This window comes from Salvia splendens, chromosome 7, assembly GCF_004379255.2.
Source record: "Salvia splendens isolate huo1 chromosome 7, SspV2, whole genome shotgun sequence".
Taxonomy (NCBI): domain Eukaryota; kingdom Viridiplantae; phylum Streptophyta; class Magnoliopsida; order Lamiales; family Lamiaceae; genus Salvia; species Salvia splendens.
In genome coordinates, this window is record NC_056038.1 from 2,605,968 (window position 1) to 2,628,658 (window position 22,691).

At 38.1% G+C, this 22,691-nt stretch overlaps 5 protein-coding genes across 8 annotated transcripts; 3 read left to right on the forward strand and 2 right to left on the reverse strand.

Moving 5' to 3' along the window:
* Window positions 1–26: 26 nt before the first annotated feature.
* LOC121741407 (R3H domain-containing protein 2-like) lies at window positions 27–5,275 on the forward strand. 4 transcript variants are annotated; one of them, XM_042134141.1, is made up of 6 exons: window positions 27–510; window positions 1,448–2,150; window positions 2,402–2,765; window positions 3,669–4,064; window positions 4,153–4,254; window positions 4,816–5,275. In XM_042134141.1, exons 1-4 carry the CDS (start codon window positions 258–260, stop codon window positions 3,717–3,719), a joined length of 1,371 nt encoding a protein of 456 aa, XP_041990075.1. In that variant the 5' UTR covers window positions 27–257; the 3' UTR covers window positions 3,720–4,064; window positions 4,153–4,254; window positions 4,816–5,275. The 4 variants fall into 4 exon arrangements, with proteins under 4 accessions (XP_041990075.1, XP_041990074.1, XP_041990077.1 ...); XM_042134140.1 differs by having other exon boundaries at window positions 4,821–5,275; XM_042134143.1 differs by having other exon boundaries at window positions 4,153–4,201.
* Window positions 5,276–5,829: 554 nt separating this feature from the next.
* Window positions 5,830–9,660, forward strand: LOC121741960 (R3H domain-containing protein 2-like). Its single transcript, XM_042134951.1, has 5 exons — window positions 5,830–6,319; window positions 6,724–7,426; window positions 7,691–8,054; window positions 8,922–9,313; window positions 9,400–9,660. The coding sequence occupies exons 1-4, from the start codon at window positions 6,067–6,069 to the stop codon at window positions 8,970–8,972; spliced, it is 1,371 nt and encodes a 456-aa protein (XP_041990885.1). The 5' UTR covers window positions 5,830–6,066; the 3' UTR covers window positions 8,973–9,313; window positions 9,400–9,660.
* Window positions 9,661–9,812: 152 nt separating this feature from the next.
* LOC121741961 (pre-mRNA-splicing factor cwc22-like) lies at window positions 9,813–12,128 on the reverse strand. Its single transcript, XM_042134952.1, has 3 exons — window positions 11,695–12,128; window positions 11,026–11,215; window positions 9,813–10,922 (listed from the first exon to the last, which is right to left on the reverse strand). Exons 2-3 carry the CDS (start codon window positions 11,030–11,032, stop codon window positions 9,925–9,927), a joined length of 1,005 nt encoding a protein of 334 aa, XP_041990886.1. The 5' UTR covers window positions 11,033–11,215; window positions 11,695–12,128; the 3' UTR covers window positions 9,813–9,924.
* Window positions 12,129–12,606: 478 nt separating this feature from the next.
* On the forward strand, window positions 12,607–18,258 carry LOC121741655. Its single transcript, XM_042134507.1, has 9 exons — window positions 12,607–12,739; window positions 13,229–13,485; window positions 13,561–13,772; window positions 14,031–14,283; window positions 14,379–14,591; window positions 16,879–17,033; window positions 17,103–17,321; window positions 17,422–17,683; window positions 17,772–18,258. The coding sequence occupies exons 2-9, from the start codon at window positions 13,231–13,233 to the stop codon at window positions 18,069–18,071; spliced, it is 1,869 nt and encodes a 622-aa protein (XP_041990441.1). The 5' UTR covers window positions 12,607–12,739; window positions 13,229–13,230; the 3' UTR covers window positions 18,072–18,258.
* LOC121741654 (diphosphomevalonate decarboxylase 2-like) lies at window positions 18,245–21,693 on the reverse strand. The gene is made up of 10 exons (XM_042134506.1): window positions 21,258–21,693; window positions 20,597–20,795; window positions 20,179–20,242; window positions 20,000–20,063; window positions 19,833–19,913; window positions 19,639–19,725; window positions 19,311–19,468; window positions 19,152–19,200; window positions 18,729–18,853; window positions 18,245–18,627 (listed from the first exon to the last, which is right to left on the reverse strand). The coding sequence occupies exons 1-10, from the start codon at window positions 21,465–21,467 to the stop codon at window positions 18,414–18,416; spliced, it is 1,251 nt and encodes a 416-aa protein (XP_041990440.1). The 5' UTR covers window positions 21,468–21,693; the 3' UTR covers window positions 18,245–18,413.
* Window positions 21,694–22,691: the final 998 nt, after the last annotated feature.

Here is a 22,691-nt window from a genome sequence, read left to right on the forward strand (position 1 = left end):
ATATAATATATTCCCGAAGAAAGGCATCACGTGGCTTGCATGTGACAACCTCTATCTACTCTGTCGTCTCCCTCTCTCTACAAACCCTAATCAAAACTTCACCTTTTTAACCCAATTCAGCGCGCGGTTTATCGATGAAATTCGACGGCTCTTTCGAATCGGACGCTCATCATCTCTCGAATTCGAGCTGGATTTGATGATTTTCTGTACAATAACCAAGCACTGAAGACTAATCAGACACGATTATCGAAGAATCCATGGAAGGTTCCGGAGCGGCATCGTTGGCCTCTGTGGAGGACGGCCCGGAGTCGTGGGAGGTTGCTGACGTGGAGGAGAGCATGCGCCGCCTCATGCACTCCTCCAGAAAGGAGTCTTCTAGTATCAACTCCAACAAGCAGGAGGAGAGAGTTGAGGAATCCGGACCGGCTTTGGGTATTTCGGAGGATTTGATCAACACAGTAGATCAGTTTTTGCGGGAAGCTATACAAAATCCTCGTGAGCGGCTCTCTGGTGAGTTTTTCATCTCCGACTGCTAATTGAAGAGCTGTGCATGTTTTGAATCATGAAATTCTCAATTTGACCTCTGTATTCATGACTGGAAAACCGAGCTTAAACACTTGAATTGTCTTCCCTTCAGGCCTGGATTGATAAAAATAGATTAAGAAGCTTATCTGGAATTCAAACTCGATCTGTAAAAAATAATCTATTGGTTTGAACAATGTTTACTATTGGTTCATAAAATAATTAACCACCTCTAACACAAATTTTTGAATTTTGATGGTTTTCAATCAAGCTAGAAAGTTTGTTCTGAACTAATGATTAATCTTTGAGCATATGTATACACAAAGATATTGTTATAGTAGCTGACTAGCGAGGCTATACATTTAGGAAGGGCTTATTTTAGAAAACTTAGTAAGCAGTTTCTGGGAGGAGGGGCTCGGTGGATCAGTAATTACCAAAAAATTTTCAAATCAAGGACAAGAAAATTGAATTCCAGCATATGTGAGTTATGACCACAAGCATTTTGGGGTATTTATCTGATAGCATTTATCTGATAATGTTTTAGCAAATACAGAGTACTTGAATTCGTGTCCAGTTATCAAAACTGATAATGTATCCCAAATACTTTGCAACCACTTTCTAGCTCGAAGCTGAATTAAATTAAGTGATCAGTTGCATGATGTACTTGAGTACTTTCCTGCACATCCTTCATAATAACGTTCGCGAAGAATGATACTGTGAATTTATGTATGCATAGTTTTTTTTTTTAATTTATGTATGCATAGTTGACTCTTGATATCTGTGAAAAACTGAAACTTATATTTCACTCTTCTAATATCCATCCCAGATGATTATCATGTCATGGTCATCAACAGTTTATTAGTACCTTTCTCATCATCTTTTGTCTTTGATTTATAAAAAATCATGACATGACATGTTTGTGCAGTGTTGAGAATGGAGCAGGATGTGGAGAAGTTCATTTGGGACCCTACAAGGGAGCAGATGGAATTCCAACAGTTGCCCACTTCTTATTTACGCTTGGCTGCTCACCGTGTTGCACAGCACTACTCACTGCAGTCCATGGTTTTGTTGGATAATAACCTTATAGATGGTTCTGGCTCCAAAATCATTGTTCGCAAGACTTCTAATATTCGACTTCCTTTGATTCGTCTTGCTGACATCCCTGTAAATCTACCTAATGAAGACTCTGGTGCGGTTAAGGTTGCAATCAAGCAGCGGCCACAAAAGGGGCATCTAAATAACAGCAATTCGAATGCACATTCTGAAAAATCAAACAGTGCAAAAAGTGTTGAAGAAAGAAAGGAGGAATACAATAGGGCTAGGGCTCGGATATTTAGTTCGAACAGCTCTATGCGGAGTTATGCTGCAAAACAGGGAAGTGATGGCCGGATTCATGATAATTTTCAGCATGGTTCCTTAGGACTAACCAAGGCAGAAGAGAGAGGTGGTGGATCCGATGGGGTTATTGCCAGAAGCTTGTCCGAGTCTTCGACATCTAGCAGTAGGTTACCTAAGAGTAGGACAGAGAGAGAACCAATTGGAAGACCAAAGACAAATAGTCGGGTGGCGATCTTTAGGGACCATGAAGTTGAAAGGAAAGATCCTGACTATGACAGGAACTATGACAGGTATTTTGAATCTCCCTGTTTCAAATATCATTCAGGCTTTTACCATCTCTTCATTTCCAGATATGATTTCCTTGTATATTATCTTAGTTAGGGAATGCATATTGTTAGTTTGTGTGGTGATATCTTACAATGTAGTATGCTGTCCTTGAGGAAATAGTAATATGTTAATGATCTTTAGAATAGTTTCAAATCAAAAGATTGCACATCATCTTGTTAATCAGTTGACATGGATATATCATTTTTGTTTCCAGATACCTGCAGAGGTTTGATCCTGGCTTTGGATTTAGTGGAGGTCCGTACCCCATTCAGCCTATGTATGCTCCTGCAGTGAATTACAACACTGAATTCCCACAGCTTGGATCTGGTCACCGACCCCCAATATCTTCAGAGCACCAACCCATGCCTCTTCCTCAACACATACCAGGGACGTGGATTGCTCCATCTCCTCCGGCTGGCATTGGATATGGTCATGCAGAAATGCCTTCTTTTAACTCTGGTCATGTAAATGCACAACCAAACTCTGGTCTTTATTTACATTCTCCTCAATACCCTTGTCAACGACCTGTGATGCCATATCTCCATCCTCTTGATCCAGTTCACCAGCCTTTTTCACAGGTATGATATGTGAAGTGCATCTTTTCAGTTCATGATGTGCTTTAAAGGCCACGTGTTCACATCTCTTTAGTTTTGCACCTTTTACATCCTGTGGATGGCTATGGCAAGGAAGTCATTTTTGTTTTCATGGCTGGTTGCTCAATAACTTCAAGAATGACAAATTGTTCTAACAAGAGTAATGAGTTCCAACAAAGAAGATGCTACTCCTGAGTTGTAGGAGACTTTTGGAATGTTTATGTTTTCTTGTATGGCTTTTCATGACCATAAATGGACATTTTATCCCATTCAACTTACTCATCTATCAGCTAGTTACTTATATGAAAACCATCCTTTCTATAAAATTATAGAGAGCTGGTTAGAGGAGTTGACCTAAAATAGTTTGTAACTTTCTGTCTTTGCTTTTTTTGCATTTACACTAGTCGCAGCTCATGATAGCTTTGTCCTTAGGCATTGGATCTCCTTCTGTTGCTCAGTTTTCTAACTGTGCTTAGAAGTGCATATGTTGTTCGCCCTACGTGTTATTACTTGAATGCCTAATTGCCTATGGTGCCCTAGGTGTCTATTGCAACAGTGGAGCAGAAATGCATTTCTTTATTGATCCGGGACTTTATGAGAGGGTACAATTGTACTTCCCTGGGCCTGGGATTCATTTTTACCCTTATAACTAATTAGATATATACCATAGTCACGCATGCTAAATTGCTAACTACTATCTTCATTGGTCTGGGGCATTATTATATACCATGGTACTTATGTATTTGTGCATTCATTAATATAATTGTTTCGAGGGATTAGTCTCATTTAATGAGTTGATTTAAATGCCTGTCTGTCTACCTTGTTCAGTTTAATGGACAAAGACATTTCTAGTTTATGATCCTAAATTCAATCCATCTCTCTTTTCAGTCCCATCAGCAACAACCTGATGCAAGTTTCGGATTAGCCCGGCCCCGGTGAGGGGCTTGGGCCATGCCTGCACCCTCTCAGGGTCGAGTTGGGCATGGTTGACCTGTTGCTGCTAGGGCAGCAAATTTGGCCCAACCGAGTAGGGTGCAGGCATAAGAAACTGAGATATGCTGGATGGTGCTCAATCATGTGCTCTTTGCTTGTGCCCCTTCAGCTACTCTCAGTTTATATGGCTTTCGTCATGTAGACGGAGCATGTGAACAGTGGCAGTGCAAAAGATTGTATGAGTTCCCTAGACCTCTGCGTTGCCACTGCTTGTAATGATGATGATGAAAATCCACCCATGAACTGCAACATATCAGAGCTTTGACATCAGTGTTCTGCTTTTGTCATGGGGTATATCGATTGCTTTGCTTTCATCTCTTCTTTCTTGACAGAATAAACACAAATTTTGATCTTATTACGGTTCACTTTGTTGTCACAGGACCAGTACACATATGGCTGACTGCAACTCTGGACGAAGAATGTATCGAGTGAGGATATTCCCATCTGTTGGAGCGATGTTTGTCTGGCTGAAAATATTTTGGTTAGACTTGTGGTCATGACTTTGCTTACTGATACTAGCAATTATAACGCCCCATTTTATGTTGCACTAGGATTATAATGTCCTAATTTGTGCTTTAGAGTTTTATTTATTAATGATTATTTGTTAACTAACTGCATTAGCTGGAGGGTTGCAAGAGATGTTGTCTCATTGCCACTTATACTCACATTGTCATATTTGTCTCATTGCCACTCACACCCACCCATTGACATAATTATCTCATTACCACCTTATACTCGCACATTGACATAATTATCTCATTGCCATTCACACTCACACATTGACATAATTATATCATTGCCACTTAATACTCACACATTGGCATAATTATCTCATTGCCACTTAATACTCACACATTGACATAATTGTCTCATTGCCACTCACACTCACATTGCATACCACACCACCAAATTTGGCAATTTCAGAACCTTTACAGCCTGTCTTAACCCAACTATTGTTGCTTTTTCTGCTCTTCTCTTGGTATAAATACAAGATCAATTGTCTTAACAACGAACACAACACCTGAGTTGATTGCACTTGAAGCACAGGTGAGGCATGGAGAAGCTGAAGTCGGAGCTCGACATGGAGAAGCAGAAGTCGGAGCTTGACATGGAGAAGCAGAACACGGAGCTCTACTTGGAGAACATTAAGCTGATGCAACGAAAAGATGCGCAAGATAGCCGAGAGAATCAGCCAGGAGAATCAGGCCTGGTTGCAAATAAAGCAGAAGCTTCAAGAAATAGAGGCCATGCAGCTCAACACCAGCTCTACTTCAGCAACACCTCACAAGTAGAAACATGTTTCTTCAAGACATTCAAAGTCCTTATCAGTGTTATGCCATTGAAGCACAGCTCTCTCTCTCTCTCTAAAAACTGCTAATGTTTTTCTAGTTTATTCTGCTTATTGTTGTACCCCATCTACATCTTGTAATCCCCATTTCTGTTATTTCACAAAAACAGAATAAATTTACATATGAAAAACATCCCAATGCTGTGTGAGTCAAGTATAAGGAACAAACTTTATTTTTTGCGTGTTCTTGAGATACTCACAAATTATCTGTGAACCTGCTAGCCCCATCGTTTTAACATGTTAACTTATCGTTTTAATAGTAATTTTATCATGTCATTCCCACGTCATTTATAATCGGCTACAAATTTAAAATTATTTATTTTTAGTGAACTTTAAAGTTGAAGATAAAATATAAATACCTAAATTGACCTATAATTATAAGTACTACCCATGTATTGTAGTCCTACCCATCTATTTTCTTTAGATGATTTTATATATCCCATTAAGTTTTCTTATGCTAATATTTTTAAATTCATTTGCAATAACCGTATATGAATAATAAAATTTGAATTTCAATGATGTCAAGTTCAAATTTATAAGTTTAAAGATTTATAAGCTTCACATATGTGGGAGTACCCTTGTGACACTAATTCCCCTTCAAGAAATAAATATTTTATGAATTTATTTAATTGAATCTTACAGTTGTACCATTCCTATAGAAAGTGGTACATTCCCACCGAGTAGAATCCATTCATATTCCCCGAAGAAAGGCATCATGTGGCTTGCACGTGCTGACCTCTCTCTCCTCTATCGTCTCCCTCTCTCTCTCTACAAACCCTAATCAAAACTTCACCTTTTCCCCCAATCAGCGCGCGGTTTAGATGAAATTCGACGGCTCTTTCGAATCGGACACTCATATTCTCTCGAATTCGAGCTGGATTTGACGATTTTCTGTTCAATAACCAAGCATTGAAGACTAATCGGCCACGATTATTCGAAGAAGCCATGGAAGGCTCCGGAGCGTCATCGCTGGGCTCTGTGGAGGACGGCCCGGAGTCGTGGGAGGTTGCTGACGTGGAGGAGGGCATGCGCCGCCTCATGCACTCCTCCAGAAAGGAGTCTTCTAGTATCAACTCCAACAAGCAGGAGGAGAGAGTTGAGGAATCCGCACCGGCTTTGGGTGTTTTGGAGGATTTGATCAACACAGTAGATCAGTTTCTGCGGGAAGCTATACAAAATCCTCGTGAGCGGCTCTCTGGTGAGTTTTTCCATCTCCGACTGCTAATTGAAGAGCTGTACATGTTTTGAATCATTAAATTCTCAATTTTACCTCTGTATTCATGACTGGAAAACCGAGCTTAAATACTTGAATTGTCTTCCCTTTAGGCCTGGATTGATAAAAATAGATTAAGAAGCTTATACTATATAATTCAAGCTCGATCTGTAAAAAAACAATCTATTGGTTTGATCAATGTTTATTATTGGCTCCCAAAATAATTGACAATCTTTAACACAAATTTTGAATTTTGATGGTTTTCAATCCAGCTAGAAAGTTTATACCTGATGATTGTTATGTCATGGTCATCAACAGTATATTAGTACCTTGGTCGTCATCTTTTGTCTTGAATCTATAAAAAATTATGAGATGACATGTTTGTGCAGTGTTGAGAATGGAGCAGGATGTGGAGAAGTTCATTCGGGACCCTACAAGGGAGCAGATGGAATTCCAACAGTTGCCCACTTCTTATTTACGCTTGGCTGCTCACCGTGTTGCACAGCACTACTCACTGCAGTCCATGGTTTTGTTGGATAATAGCCTTATAGATGGTTCTGGCTCCAAAATCATTGTTCGCAAGACTTCTAATATTCGACTTCCTTTGATTCGTCTTGCTGACATCCCTGTAAATCTACCTAATGAAGACTCTGGTGCGGTTAAGGTTGCAATCAAGCAGAGGCCACAAAAAGGGCATCTAAATAATAGCAATTCGAATGCGCATTCTGAAAAATCAAACAGTGCAAAAAGTGTTGAAGAAAGAAAGGAGGAATACAATAGGGCTAGGGCTCGGATATTTAGTTCGAACAGCTCTATGCGGAGTTATGCTGCAAGACAGGGAAGTGATGGCAGGATTCATGATAATTTCCAGCATGGTTCCTTAGGACTAACCAAGGCAGAAGAGAGAGGTGGTGGATCCGATGGGGTTATTGCCAGAAGCTTGTCCGAGTCTTCGACATCTAGCAGTAGGTTACCTAAGAGTAGGACAGAGAGAGAACCAATTGGAAGACCAAAGACAAATAGTCGGGTGGCGGTCTTTAGGGACCGCGAAGTTGAACGGAAAGATCCTGACTATGACAGGAACTATGACAGGTATATTTAATCTTCCGTTTCCAATACTTTTTACCTCTTTCCAATAGTCCTTTTTATCTTTTACCATTTCAGATCTCTTCCTATCAAGATATGATTTCCTCGTATATTATCTTTGCATATTACTATTAGTTTGTCTGGTGATATCCTAGTACAATGCAGTGTCCTTGTGGAAATAGTAGTATGTTAATGACCTTTAGAACAGCTTCAAAAGATGCACATTATCTTTATAATCAGTTCACATTAGTATATCATTTTTCTTTCCAGATACTTGCAGAGGTTTGATCCTGCCTTTGGATTTAGTGGAAGTCCGTACCCCATTCAGCCTATGTATGCACCTGCAGTGAATTACAACACTGAATTCCCACAGCTTGGATCTGGTCACCGACCCCCAATTTCTTCAGAGCACCAACCCATGCATCTTCCTCAACACATACCAGGGACGTGGATTGCTCCATCTCCTCCAGCTGGCATTGGATATGGTCATGCAGAAATGCCTCCTTTTAACTCTGGTCATGTAAATGCCCCACCAAACTCTGGTTTTTATTTACGTTCTCCCCAATACCCTTGTCAACGACCTGGAATGCCATATCTCCATCCTCTTGATCCAGTTCACCAGCCTTTTTCACAGGTATGATATGTAAAATGCATCACTTCAGTTATCATGATGTGCTTAAAGGTCACACATCATAGGACTTGGAATCATTAATAATATTTGAGGGGAAACTGTTCCTAAGTGTATTTTCATGATATAAGTTATCTGTTATTTCTGGTTTTTAGCATATAATGGAGCTGCTGGATTATGCATCACTTCCATGTGCAGTTTATGGATTAATGCTGTCCTTTCATAATAAATTGACAATATTACTCATTTACTTTAGATAAAAGTAGCACTGGGAATCAATAGACATTTGCTTATTGTTATGATCCATGTAGATTGTAGAAGTTTGTTTCCTTACATGTCTGAGACTCTGAAATGTTTCTTTTTTTCTTTAATAACACATTCTTGTTTAAATAATAAAACTTTGATGTTGAAAGTTGTAAGATTGCTGTAAGTTTCCTGTAACTGATGAAGCAATTGACTGCATATAGTATCACCCTATGGTTGGTTAGGGTAAGGAGTTTATCTTTGTTTTCATTGCTGGTTGCTCTATAACTTCAATAATGACAAGTTTTGCTAACACGAGTGACTAATTGGATATGTATTGTAATGACACATGCTAACTACTATCCTCCAATCCCAGGTGCATTATCATATACAGTGTTACTGATGTGTTTGTGCATTCATTTTTATAATTGTTTTGAGGGACTAGTCTCATTTAATGAGTTGATTTAAGGGCCTGTCTACCTTGTTTAGTTTAATGGACATAGTCATTTCTCGACAATCATTTATGATCCTAAGTTGAACTCATCTCTGTCTACCTTGTTTAGTTTAATGGACATAGACATTTCTCGACAATCATTTATGATCCTAAGTTGAACTCATCTCTCTTTTCAGTCTCATCAGCAACAACCTGATGCAAGTTTCAGATTAGCCCTGCCCCGGTGAGGGGCTTGGGCCATGCCTGCACCCTCTCAGAATCGAGTTGGGTGTGGTTGACCTGTTGCTGCTAGGGCAGCAAATTTGGCCCAACCGAGTGGGGTGCAGGCATAAGAAACTGAGATATGCTGGATGGTGCTCAATCATGTGCTCTTTGCTTGTACCCATTCAGCTACTCTCAGTTTATATGGCTTTCGTCGTGTAGACGGAGCATGAGAACAGTGGCAATGCAAAAGATTGTACTATGAGTTCCCTAGACCTCTGCTTTGCTACTGCTTTGTAATGATGATGATGATGATGAAAATCCACCCATGAACTGCAACATCACAGTGTTCTGCATTCGTCATGGGGTATATTACTACTGGCTTTCATCTCTTGTTTGTTGAAAAAATAAAATTGGATTTTTATCTTATTCCGATTTGCTTTGTTGTCACAGCACCGGTACATATATGGCTGACTGCGACGCAGGATGAAGAATGTATCAAGTGAGGATATTGCCGTCTGTTAGTCGGCTGAATATAATTTGTTTAGACTTGTGGCTATTATGACTTGTCTTATGCTTGAGTTTGATTGATCATCTTAAATTCCATGATAGCAATTGTAATGCCCCATTTTACGCCTTCTGTTGTTTGTTGCCATCGTTGCTATTCTAACTGTGAATTACTATATCTTAATTGAGAACTGGATTCTCCTTTTAGTCTAATTTTTACTTATACAATTAATTGAGATAGCATCTTAATTTCCTTAATAAGATACGTCAAGTATAATAAAGAAAACTTCAATTATTCATATAATCATCTGTTCGTGTCATCACTTTAATTAAATTGTTTTAATTATGAACACTACATATGGTCCAATCATAATGGAAATATATTTCAATTCACATCTATAGCCTTTTACACATTTCAAAATTTTTAGATGATAACCATACTAAAATTTACTACGAGATTAACTAGGAGTACTATACATTAATTTTCCTTTTCTTCTGCTTTCCTTCGTTCTGCATGTTCTTGAGATACTCACGCAGGTTCTCTGTGATCCCACCAAGTCCAATGGAAGTGAAGAATTTGATAGCAAACCTAGTGTTCTTCGGACTGTCCTTGGGAAAAATAGACTCGAACGAGTCTTGACTCAGGCGTTGATTAAGCAACCGAATTCCCAGGTGGTCGGACAGCTCCTGCAAGAGAATCTTGAGGAAGATCCGAGACAAAGAAGTCGTCTCCTCTTCGGTTAACTGAATGCAGTCCAAGATGCGCCACTGCAACGCATCCGTGGCCAGCAAATGAGGGAATAGTTTTGCGACATTTCTCAGTTTAACAGTGTCCAGCCGGTGAATCATGGAGTACTGGTCGGCAAAACATTTTTCGAAGTTCTCTTGGTGGATTCTGTTCGTCAGACACCACCTCTGCCCGAGGAGTCCGTAGTAGCGGAGATAAGTTGTCTGCTCACCGCAACACTCCAAAAGCATGACGCACAGCTCCATCTCCAGACCAGATATGCCGATCTTCAACAACTTATGTCCAGCTTCTTCAAAATCAAGACTTGACTTGATTGTCAAATAGATGGTTCTCCGGAGGTTAACCAAGTCTGTCCCGGTCTGGTCTTTTATCTGCTCCTCGTCCTCTTCCTCTTCCTCATCGCTATCCACTGAATCTGCAATTTGATCTTCATCATCTTCGTTTTCAGGTAGTATTTGCTTCTTTAGGTCCTCGTACATCTTCTCATTCTCCACGAACTGGGGATCCGGCTGGAACACATCTAAACCACTGTCACCATCTATCTCATCCAAGAGAGAAACTTGATGAGTGAATTGGTCATCCTGCTCCACCAGGTCCAGTTCCGGATGCATAATCTGAAACTTTGCTGCTTTCCGCAACGCAAAGAGGCCTTCAATCAAGAACTGGACACGCTTATCTATATCTCCTTCGTGAAGAATCCCTCGCAACCTCTCAAGCACACCTGATAAGATCGAAGAAACAGTGTTTCAGAGAGATATATCCTGCAAATCAACAACTACAGTTTTTTTGCCTAAACAATAACAAACCAGACTCTTAAGTCTTACCATTCATTCCTTTGGGGCAAAGGTCCTGCAGCAAGGATCCACATTTTGCAACAAAGCCAACAGCTACTTCAACACTATCATCGGTCAGCTTCTCCAGCAGCAACGTCAGCAGCTCAAGGCCGATAAGCTCATCAACTATCCTCTGATTCAACAGGTGAGCTAAGAATTTCACCGCCGCAACTAGTTGTGTCTGCCACAAGATTTTAACGAAATTGGGGAAAATATTAGGGTTCGACCACCACAAGATTTTCACCATAACACACAATTAAGCACAGATTTTCAAGGTTTTAACGAAATTAGGGAAAAAAGTAGGGTTTTACCGCCACAAGATTTCCAGCATAATACACAATTAAACACATTTTTCACCATAACACACAATTAAGCAGAGATTTTCAAGGTTTTAACGAAATTAGTGGGGAAAATTAGGGTTTGACCGCCAACAAGATTTTCACCCTAATGCACAATTAAGCACAGATTTCACCATAACACACAATTAAGCAGAGATTTTCAGAATTTTAACGAAAATAGGGGGGGAAAAATTATGGTTTGACAGCCAAAAGATTTTCATCACAATGCACAATTAAGCACAGATATTCAGTATAACACACAATTAGGCACAGATATTCAGCATAACACACAACCATATTCAAACGAATTTAAGATACAAACCTTGTCGTTGCGTTTATACGCCCTCTGCAGTTGCAGTACGATCCTCCGCAGCAAAAGATGGCCTACTTGAGGGAACTTGGCGTTGACGACAGAAACCAGAGCTGCGAAAACGTCGGTGAATCCCGGCTACGCGAGTTGGGACTTGAGGCATGTTCGACAGAATAAACCCCGGCCTCGAATCAGATTCTCAGCAAACAGCTCCGGAACAATGTTCCTGATGTTCGCGGCGGTCACTTTGTTCACCCATCCATTGATGCTCTTTGATATTCAAGGCTGTTATCCGAGATTTCCATTGAATTGATCAATCTCGATCCAAAATTCTGTGCACTGCTTATATAGATTTGTAAAGGAAATCGATATATATAAGGATTAAGGATTAACAATCTTGATCGTTATTTCCTTATGAACAGCCACCTTAATCAGTAATCACGATATTTCCATATCAAAAATATCCGTTTGATTTTTATTTCCATAAAAACAATATTAACAAAAATATCTAATTAGATATGTTTATCTGTTTCGCAACATTATTTAATTATTTTTTAATAAGTTAATACTACCAATTAGATATTTAGGAGTGGTACGTATCTTTACTTCTCCATAAATTAGTAGTAATTGACTAAGGTTTGAATCCAAAAATATTGATCATCATAGTTTATTAGAAACAATAACTTATTCAATCAATGATATATTACTACATTTATGGTTTATCGTATATAAACGATTTATATTCATGTATAAGTGTGGCAATCAGCAATATAATTATTGAATATTTGAATACTTCATAGGCTTTTATTTCCAATAGTAAAATTAAAAAACTTTTGCATTAAAGTGTATAAAGGCCATATTATCTTTTTTTTTGGTAATATTCTTTGCTTAAGAGTTAACACAAAGTATAGTCTTACCAAACGAATTTCTCTCGTCACTTTCAAATATTGGCTTTTCACATTTCAACTTTCACTTTTCAAATACTATCTACTTCACACACACACACACACACACAATGCATTAGCAGAAGCAATCTCTACAGAAAGCTATCATAGAGGTGACAATTTTTTGTTGAATTCATACTGTTTGATCACTTTCACTTTCACATTATTCCAATTTTGGTTTGTTCATATATCTATGTGTGTGTTGATTTTGTGGGATTGTTAGGAAATTTCTAATGATGTTGGTGTGTACATGAATGATCCTCTGTTTCTTTGGAATTTGTAAGGTTTTATTGTTAGCAATATATAATAAAAATGAAAAATTATCTGAATTCTGCTGTATTTAAGCACTATGAATTTGGGTGCATGGTGAAACTAGGTTTTCAATTCCACATTATTCCAATTTTTATTTTGTTTTGTGCATACTAACACACAATGAGTCATACATTCACATAAATTGTGTTTAATTCAAGGCTATAGAGTGATCCATGCCTCTGGTTTTGTGAGAATTAGATTTGATCATAGAAATTGAGTGCCATGAATGTAGGGTTATAACCTAAGAAGGAAATGAATTCTTTTGAGATGTGTTTTTCCCCTATTCACAGCAATGTCTTGGAAAATTAGAGTGGTGTTGTTGATTGGGTTCGTGGCATGGGCTTATCGGCCCTTCCGCCCACCACCACCACCACGCCTCTGTGGCACAAAGGGCGGGCCACCCCTCGTAGGACCTAGAATCCAACTAAGGGATGGAAGGAACTTATCATACAAAGAGCATGGAGTCCCCAAAGAGGCAGCCAAATACAAGGTCATCTTGGTCCATGGCTTCAGCTCTAGCAAACACGAAGCCTCCATCACTGCCACGGTACCAACGTTATCCCCTTTTGCTATGGAGGTAATAGGAACATTGCAAATGATTATCTATTTTTGCTTCCAACAGGATTTGGTGGAGAAACTGGGCATTTACTTCGTGTCCTTTGATAGGCCGGGCTATGGAGAGAGCGATCCCGACCCAAAGAGGACCATAAAGAGCCTAGCATTAGACATAGAAGAACTCGGACTTCAGTTACAACTCGGTGCAAAGTTTTACATCATCGGAATTTCCATGGGAGGACAGGCTGTCTGGGGATGCCTCAAATACATTCCTCACAGGTAATAATGTTTCGCCTTGATCACATATTTTTCTCTATAATTTGGCCTCATTTCACATATTTTGATCTATAATTTTGCCTCAGATCACATATTTTGCTTAATTATTTTGCCTCAGATCACATATTTTGCTCTATAATTTTGCCTCGGATAACATATTTTGTTCTATAATTTTGCCTCAGATCACATATTTTGTTCATTATTGATATGTTTAGGTGTTTTTCTTTGATAAATTCTGTATAACTTTATAAACTGTGACAGGGTAAAAGGGGCTGCATTGTTAGCTCCAGTTGTGAACTACTGGTGGCCTAGTTTTCCCCCGGCTTTAGCCACAGAGGCATACCATCTTCAACCCGTGCAGGACCAGTGGGCATTGCGTGTTGCACGCCACGCCCCCTGGCTCGTCTACTGGTGGAACACTCAGAAATGGTTCCCGGGCTCCAGCGTTGCTGCAGGGACCCAAAACTTCACAGCTCCCGACCTCCAAATCATCGCTAAAATGGCTGCCTCAGGAGTGTCTCACAAGGTACACTTTCCCTCTCACAGGGCAATGCCATTAGCATCTTCGGTTTCTTGCTGACATGATTGCTCGATCGTTGATGTGACCAGGCGTACGCGACGCAGCAGGGCGTGCACGAGTCCTACCACCGCGACATGATGGTGGGATTCGGGCACAGGGATCTTGATCCAATGCAGCTTGAGGATCCCTTCCCACATGGGGAGGGCTCTGTTCATCTGTGGCATGGCACTGATGACGGGGTCGTGCCCGTGTCGCTTCAACGGTACATTGCAGAGGAGCTGCCATGGGTGCAATATCATGAACTGCCAAATGCTGGACATCTCTTCTCATGTGGTGAAACTGCTGTCAAAGATGCCATATTGAGCAAGCTTTTGATGGCTTATAAAATGGTTCACTGATATTTTTTTTGCTCATGTTTATGCATTGAGGGTGATTGTTACTTCAATTTTATTTCAATTCTAGATGATTCTTTATGTGAAGAACCTTTACAAGAACAAGTCTGCGCATCAAGAGTGTGCAAACATTTTTTTCATTGCATTTGATTGATGATTGCTGGTTTTGAGGGTCTTTCTTGATGAATAATGATATTACCAAAATTTAATTATCATAAAATTTTCTTTTACTACGTTAATTATTTATTGTGAATTGTCTACAAGTAATTATGACTTATTTATTGTACTACTATTATGGATGACAAAGATACTACTCCTAGTCTTACTACGCCTAGTAACTCTATTCAACACGTGTCACAAGTCACAACCTAAAAAAATTAACAAATGTTAGAAATATCTATTTTATGAATTAATTTTGATAAAGTATACTAAAATTTTGATTTCTTACCAAACATAAACTTTTACTTTTTTTAGAATTTGATACAAGTTTAAATTTTGTTGTCCTATATCAATTTTTAGGAGTATGATTTGAAAGCTCTCAATAATATCTTTCTAACTGTACATACATACTAGTATACTACTATAAAAATGAAAACATAGAGTTTCGTAATAGTGACTTTCAAATTATTTTAGATCATCTTTTTTCACTAAAATCCAAAATTATGAATACTACTGTGTTAGAAAGCTATCATTGAGCAGCAATATTTTAAAATTTATATCAAACTCGGGATAACCAAGTTAGTAATAAAATTAGTTAAACATAAAAAAATAAGAAATAATTCATATAGTTACTACCATTAAACTTAATTTTATCAAATAGCAATATTAATGTTAAATAAAACTAATTCAATAATAATATTTTCAAAAATATATTAAAATTATAAATTATTAAAATACTTCTAAAATATTCTCACCGCAATTAATTGCAACGTGATGGCTACAATGTAGAATAGATTAGTTTAAAACTTTATACAAGAGCCTGAGAAAAGGCAAAACTACTACAACCACATTTTCATTATTTTGTTGATCTATCCCACCTACCAAATTTTAGGTGCGAAACTATATTCGATAAAATAGATATTTCTCCATTGGCTTTTAATGACACTAATAAATATTGTACGAATGCTATAGATATAGGGAATCTTAGACATGTTTGTTAATGCATTATTGATCCTTACATTTAAATATTCAATTAAACACAAAATAACGAAGTATTACTCCTATTTAATTTCTTTTATCTTATCATTATAAATTTATAATTATCCTTATATTTCTCTTCATTTTATGATTCCACTCTTTTTTTCACGAGTAATAATATTATTATGAGTTACTGGTCTTATAATATAAAAAGAAATAATAAATGATACTACGAATTATGGAAGAAGAAAAAAATTCAATTTATATGATTATAAAATAGATAAAAGTCAAATGTGTTAGTTGCTTCTGATATCACTATTGATGCAGTAGGCGTATCCACTTTGAAAAATATTTAACTTCAACCACCATTTTCATAAACAAAACCGAATTTTTTCCCTCTTTGTTTACTTTGCTCTTTGGTTTTTCAAACTGGTGGATTAACTCATTAGCTGAAGCAATCCAAAGAGCACACTGTCTCTCAAAGGTTGAAGCTTTGGTACTTAATTTCTGTTTGAGATTTTTATTGCACATAATTCGATTTCAGATTCTTGTTATATGTGTGTTTTTGTTTGTTTTTTAATATGTGGGATTGTTGGAGAAGTTGTATTTGTTTCCATTTTCAGATTCATATTCATAAATATATTCATATTATCCTGTTTCTTGAAAATTTTAGTTGGGCTTTTGCTGTGAATTTGGATTCTTGGAGTAGATTATTCTGAATCTGGGATGTATCTTATATTTTCAGTTGATTACAATGTAATAATCTGATGAAGCTACAACCGATTTCAAGAAAAATACATGAAGCTTTTGTTTTTTTATTTTGTGACTAGTGGGATTAAGAGACTGTGCTAACCAATTCTTGCCCTCTTGTATTTTTATAAATTCACTCTCTTGATTTAAATTTTAGAGATTAAACTCTCACAAGGACTCATGTATAATACTAGTATTCTCTATGGCAGCTATGTTTTGGAAAGCTATAGCAGTGTTGTTGATCGCGTTACTAGCGTGGTCATACCAAGCCCTGTGTCCTCCAACCCCTCGGCTCTGTGGCACCACCGGTGGCCCATCAGTCGAAGGGCCTAGAATCAGACTTAGGGATGGAAGACACTTAGCCTACATGGAGCATGGAGTCTCCAAAGAGACAGCTAATTATAAGATCATTCTGGTTCATGGATTTGGCTCTAATAAAAACGAGGCGCACTTTGCTAGATCGGTATGGTTTTGAGTTATAGAGCCCTTTCTCGTTAGCTATCTCTGCTCTTGGTGAAGGTGACTTGTAAGTACTTTTCAGGCATTGGTTGAGAAACTGGGGATACACTTGGTTTCGTTTGATAGACCGGGTTATGGAGAGAGTGATCCTGACCCAAAAAGAACGATGGAGAGCATTGCGTTGGACATAGAGGAGCTCAGAGATAAACTAGCACTCGGCCCCAAGTTTTACATTATTGGAACTTCCATGGGAGGGCAAGTGGTTTGGGGTTGCCTCAAGTACATTTCTCATAGGTAAAAAAATGTACTTTGATACTGTGTACAATTAGTACTCCTTGATTTCATATGATCAACTGTTTGGGTTTGGTTATGTGAAATTGGTATATGATGGCAGGCTAGCAGGAGTGGCGATGATAGCACCCGTTGTCAATTATTGGTGGCCGGGTTTTCCTGCGAAGCTAGCAACAGAAGCATACTATGAGCAGTTCCCACAAGACCAATGGGCGTTACGGGTGGCACACTACGCTCCTTCACTCGTTTATTGGTGGAACACTCAGAAATGGTTTCCTCCCTCCAGTGTTGCTGCTGGAAGACCTAATTTCACTGCACCGGATCTCCAAGTTCTTGCAAAGTTATCGGCTTCAATGGTTAACAAGGTACTTGTTTTCATCTCATTTTTAGAATGGCATGAAACTGAGGAAACTGCTTTTACTTCAAATAGCTTCTTATCTTGCTTGTCGACAGGATTATTCAACGCAACAGGGGCTGTTCGAGTCACTTCACCGTGATATGATGATTGGGTTTGGGAGTTGGGATTTTGATCCTATGGATCTTGATAATCCTTTCCTCAACAGAGAAGGGTCTGTGCACGTGTGGCAGGGCGATAATGATGGCTTGGTTCCCGTCACTCTGCAGCGCTACATTGCGAAGAAGCTCCCGTGGATACAATACCATGAAATGCCAAATGCTGGGCATCTGTTTCCACATGGTGACACCACCGCGACAGATGCTATCTTGAACGCGCTCCTGGTAGGCGACAAGTGATTTTAGAAATGTTCGATACCTGCACTGTGTTGTTATTCTTGTGTCTGTTGAGACTTCATGTTACATGAATTTAATCCCAACTCTTGATAGAATGTAGCTTAGAATGAGTTTTGGAGTAAGGAAATTATGTACGAGGAATAGTGTTTGCATTATAATGAGATGGAAAACAGACATATGGCAAACTGAATTTATTTGTTTATATTTCTGAAGAGATGTTTACACAATAATTTGGTAAAAAAGCAAGATGAAATGGCTTAACAAGAAAACTCATTACAACAATTAATATAAAGGTTCACATCTTGAATTTTCTCAGTACGAACACGACTTTTGAAATGTGGATATTCACTTGGGCAGCCCAGTTTCAGGGTTAATAAGAGACTGGTTTTCATCGGCTAGCACAACGGGTCCTCTCCCGGGTTTTGTGCAAATAAAGTAGCTAACATCTCCCCTGCATCTCTGGGTTGATGCATTCTCAGGAGGCGGAGCCAAATCTTCGATATCCTTCAAGTCCTCAATGCCAGCATCTTTTAGTATCGTCTTATCACCAATGACATAACTGTGGAAATGGGGGTCGCATACAGAAGAGCACATGAGTTATCATGTGTCAAGATTATATAGTATGCAAGAAACACCTATAATTTGGGAACTCGGAACTACCTGTTCAAGTCTGCATCTGATTGAGGAGGGAACTGAAAGAGCAACCTCTGAAGCAAAAGGGCTGCAGTCTTCCTGTCTTTTGAGATTAGAACTGCATTTGGCCCAGCATCAAAGGTATAAGCCACCTGTAAATCATCTTTCTATTAGTAACCTTCTGGTTCTAGCTAAAGTCTATCTTAAAATAACTGGAACGTGTTGAGTGACAAGAGATTAATAGGAAGTGGGCATTCAAACAATCCATTTGTGGATAGGGAGTTGCGTTTCGACTATCTTGATTTCTTATCAGCTTGTGAAGCTGAACGAAAAGGCTCACATCCAAAGAAAGTGGAAAAAATTGTCTATTAGTTCAAAGGTGATTGTTCCGAAAGGCAAGTTGAAAAAACTTCCCCTATTCATTCTAGATGTAAAGAGAAAGAGATTAACCTGAGGTGTTCCTTCATGACGATTCCATTTCTCAACACCGCTGATAATCCTGAAATATTCATGACTCGATGAGCTTCAAAGTGACGATTTACAAAAAAAAATGCTCAATTATTTGAAAAGATAATATGGTGTTGATTAAAACTGAAGAAGGGTGCTTGCCTGTGGGATGCGTCATTCATGTAGAATATGGGGGGCAGGGTGTCCAGGCAAACTGCATGGAACTGATTACTGTCCGCACAAGCCAGACGAGCAAAAGAAGGAAAATCACGCTTAGCTATAGCTGCTTCCATTTCTTTTATACGCTTCGGTACTACTTCCTGTGAAATTTCAACAAGACATTGGATTCTTCGTCAGTCTAAAAACTGATGCCATACTATCCAACATAAAGACAAAGACAGCAAAGAGACTCGAGAGGGATTTCAAAAATCAAGTGAGGCGTGAAATATTGACAAAGTTCATACAGTATTAGGGAATGTCACTGGCATACCTTTGCTCTATGTTTTATAAGCTCACTGGTTTCAACTGTGTCACGCATTCCAGATGTACTACTAGTTTCCTTCTGTTTTGAGCTTACCTGAAATTCAAACAAACACCACTTAATAACAAGTAATATGCTATAATAACACAATTACACAAAAGCTAGTAAATGAATGTGATGTTAAGATAGATACGGATACACACCACTGCAATAATAACAACGAGGTCATCCCAGTGCTTTTCATCGGCAAGTTGCACAGCAACACTGTCACTGCCATTATCCTCCTGCAGTCATCCAGGGAAATTAATTAGAAAAGTAACAATAATCAAAGAACAAAAAGTATATAAAATAATCTATTTATGAAAATTACTTTTCCCATGATCCACTTGACAAATCCACCATACAAGCTGCGGCAAGCACTTCCTGACCCTTGCCTGATATGTATACAGAAAAAGATAGTAATTAATTTTGTAATAAATTGTATCGGTTCTGGTCAGAAGATAGTGAGGACATATCTGAGATCAATGAACTCGGGAAATCTATATTTACCTTGCAATAGCAGACAATTGGCTGTGATCTTCTTTCACATTCATGAGCTTTGCCAAGGAAAAAACTGAAAAATAAAAATGATCACCTTAGTTAGAATGGATGTAGAACTGAAATATTTCAGCCACTTTACTATACTAAAAGACATTTGAAAATTGCAATAATCAACATATTTTGTTGAAAATTTGTGAACACAGAACTAGAATTTTGGGTGAACAACCCAAAACAACCATTCATAGTTTTTTTTTTTTAAGGTAAACAGAAATTCATATTCAGGCAATCAGAAAGTTCATTTACACAACTCTAAGAATAGAAATGCTTCATTGTTTGAAAGAGTGCAAGATAATCATGTGATGTGGAACAGGAAAAAAAAAGGCAGGATCTTATTTTTAAGCAAGTGATTGAGTGAATATCAAATTACCTAGGCATGCCAAACCAGCAGCTGATGATGCTAAACCAGCAGCAGTAGGGAAATTGTTATAAGAAACAATGTGCACACGCAGCTTCTCCCACTCCTTTTTTGTGATCTTGATGCCCCTCTTCTCATCCTCATAATCAGTAGCACGTGAGCGAATTTCTCTCAACACGTTTTGGAATCTGCCACCAGAAAGAGATACCTCCTACACAAGCAAGAAACACATAAGATATACTGCACTGTTAAAAAATCATAGGGCTAATCGAACGGATACAGCACTCCCAAATAGTCTTATCAAGCTACAGCAATGGTGGACACTAGCCAAGCCTGGTTATTTTTCCTCAATATCTCCTGTGATTGTACTCATAACTCTACATTCCTTAGCAAACTCAACTCACTAATTGAACAAGCCCATCTTCAAATTTACATTCACTATGAAGACCAAAACAACCAAACCTTTAATCATATTCATAAATCTCTTCAAACCTTATCTTAAAGTGGAATAATTTTTACTGCAGAAATCATCAGTTCAAGCCTGAATTAACACACACAACACACACACACACACATTTGTATACAAAATACAATTAGGTCAAACGGCATCAACTCAAACAAAATTAAAGAGGCAAGCAAGAAAAAAAAATCATAAAACTCGATGTAATTGTACCTTCCCGTTGAGCCAGATACGATCATGAGTGAAGGCGGGGCTGACAGCGACGGAGGTGGTGGTGCAGAGGTGGCCGGGGTCGAGAGTCACGCTGATGCTGTCGTTAATCGGAAGAATCAGCTCCTCGTCCCTCTTCCCCCAGTACTTAATCACCGCTATGTTCGTCGGCGTCTGCGCCGTCACACTCAGAACCCATTTGTCCGCCGCCATGAAATTGTCTCGATTTCTGCCTTCGCTGTGGCTGGTGTGGATCGGATCTGACAGGTTGAGGCGAAGTAGTTATGCAAATGTGTGTGGATTGAGTTGGTTTATAGGTATACGTTCATGCGCAGTGTGTGTGGAAGGGGTAGATTGGTCAGCTTAGAGAGACGCCATTGTTGAATTGAATGAGCTTAAAAAACAGTTAGTTAGGCTTCGTTACAAACTAGGCACCAGCATTGCCTGCGCCGTTGCATACTAATTTAGTCAATAACTCATGTTAGTATCCCAAGTTTTTAAATTCACAAAATAAATATTGTTCGATTTTTTCATGTACTCAAAAAAATTTATGAATTTAGATGACAAAATTTAAAACATTTCATCAGTGACATGATTATCAATAACAATTAATAACTTAAAAGGATAAATTGTCAGAAAAACTAGTATAAGTTTTCGTGTCAATTTTATCACAATTTTTAAATATAAATCATAATTTTAATATTTTTCTCAGTTGATTTGGATTAGTAGGAAATTGTGTATAATTTGAAAGTTAAAATATATTAATCTAATCCTGTAATTTATATTTTTCAGATTAAAATTATAGCTTTTGAGTCGTAGTATATTAATATGGTCATACACAATATTTCTCGTATTTAAATCAATAGAATAGTTAAAAAAATAGCAAAGTTACTCCTAACTTAAAATCGACACTCACTTAGTATAGTGCTACTTAATTGACTATTAAGTGGTGCAGTGGTGGAGTGGTAGGTTAAGTGGGAAGGCTGCTGAAAATTGTCAATAAATATCATACTATAGTAGTATTAAAAATTGTGCTCCACTAAGTCAAGTGTGAATAAATTGAAGAGTCTAAATTAGACAGCCAAGCTTTGAATATAAAAAGTGATGGTGTGCCTAAAATATTTATTTATTAGTACTCTTGTATCCTAAATGAATATAGGTTTATTTGAGTGTAGCCTTCTTAATTTATTATTGGTACAATTGACAAAGAATTTCTTATAGACTAGTAGTGTGACTTGAGCAATCTTATATTAGTACAAGGCTACTACCAATATAACAGTATTTTAAACGATATTATAATCGTAAGCTGTTGTATTTAGAATTTTGAGATATACAAATTTAAAAAGTAAAAAAAGCCAAAACAGCCAAATAAGTCAGCACCAATTGATTGACCTGTTGAGTCAAACTATGAATGAAAATAATTCAGTTTAATCTCCA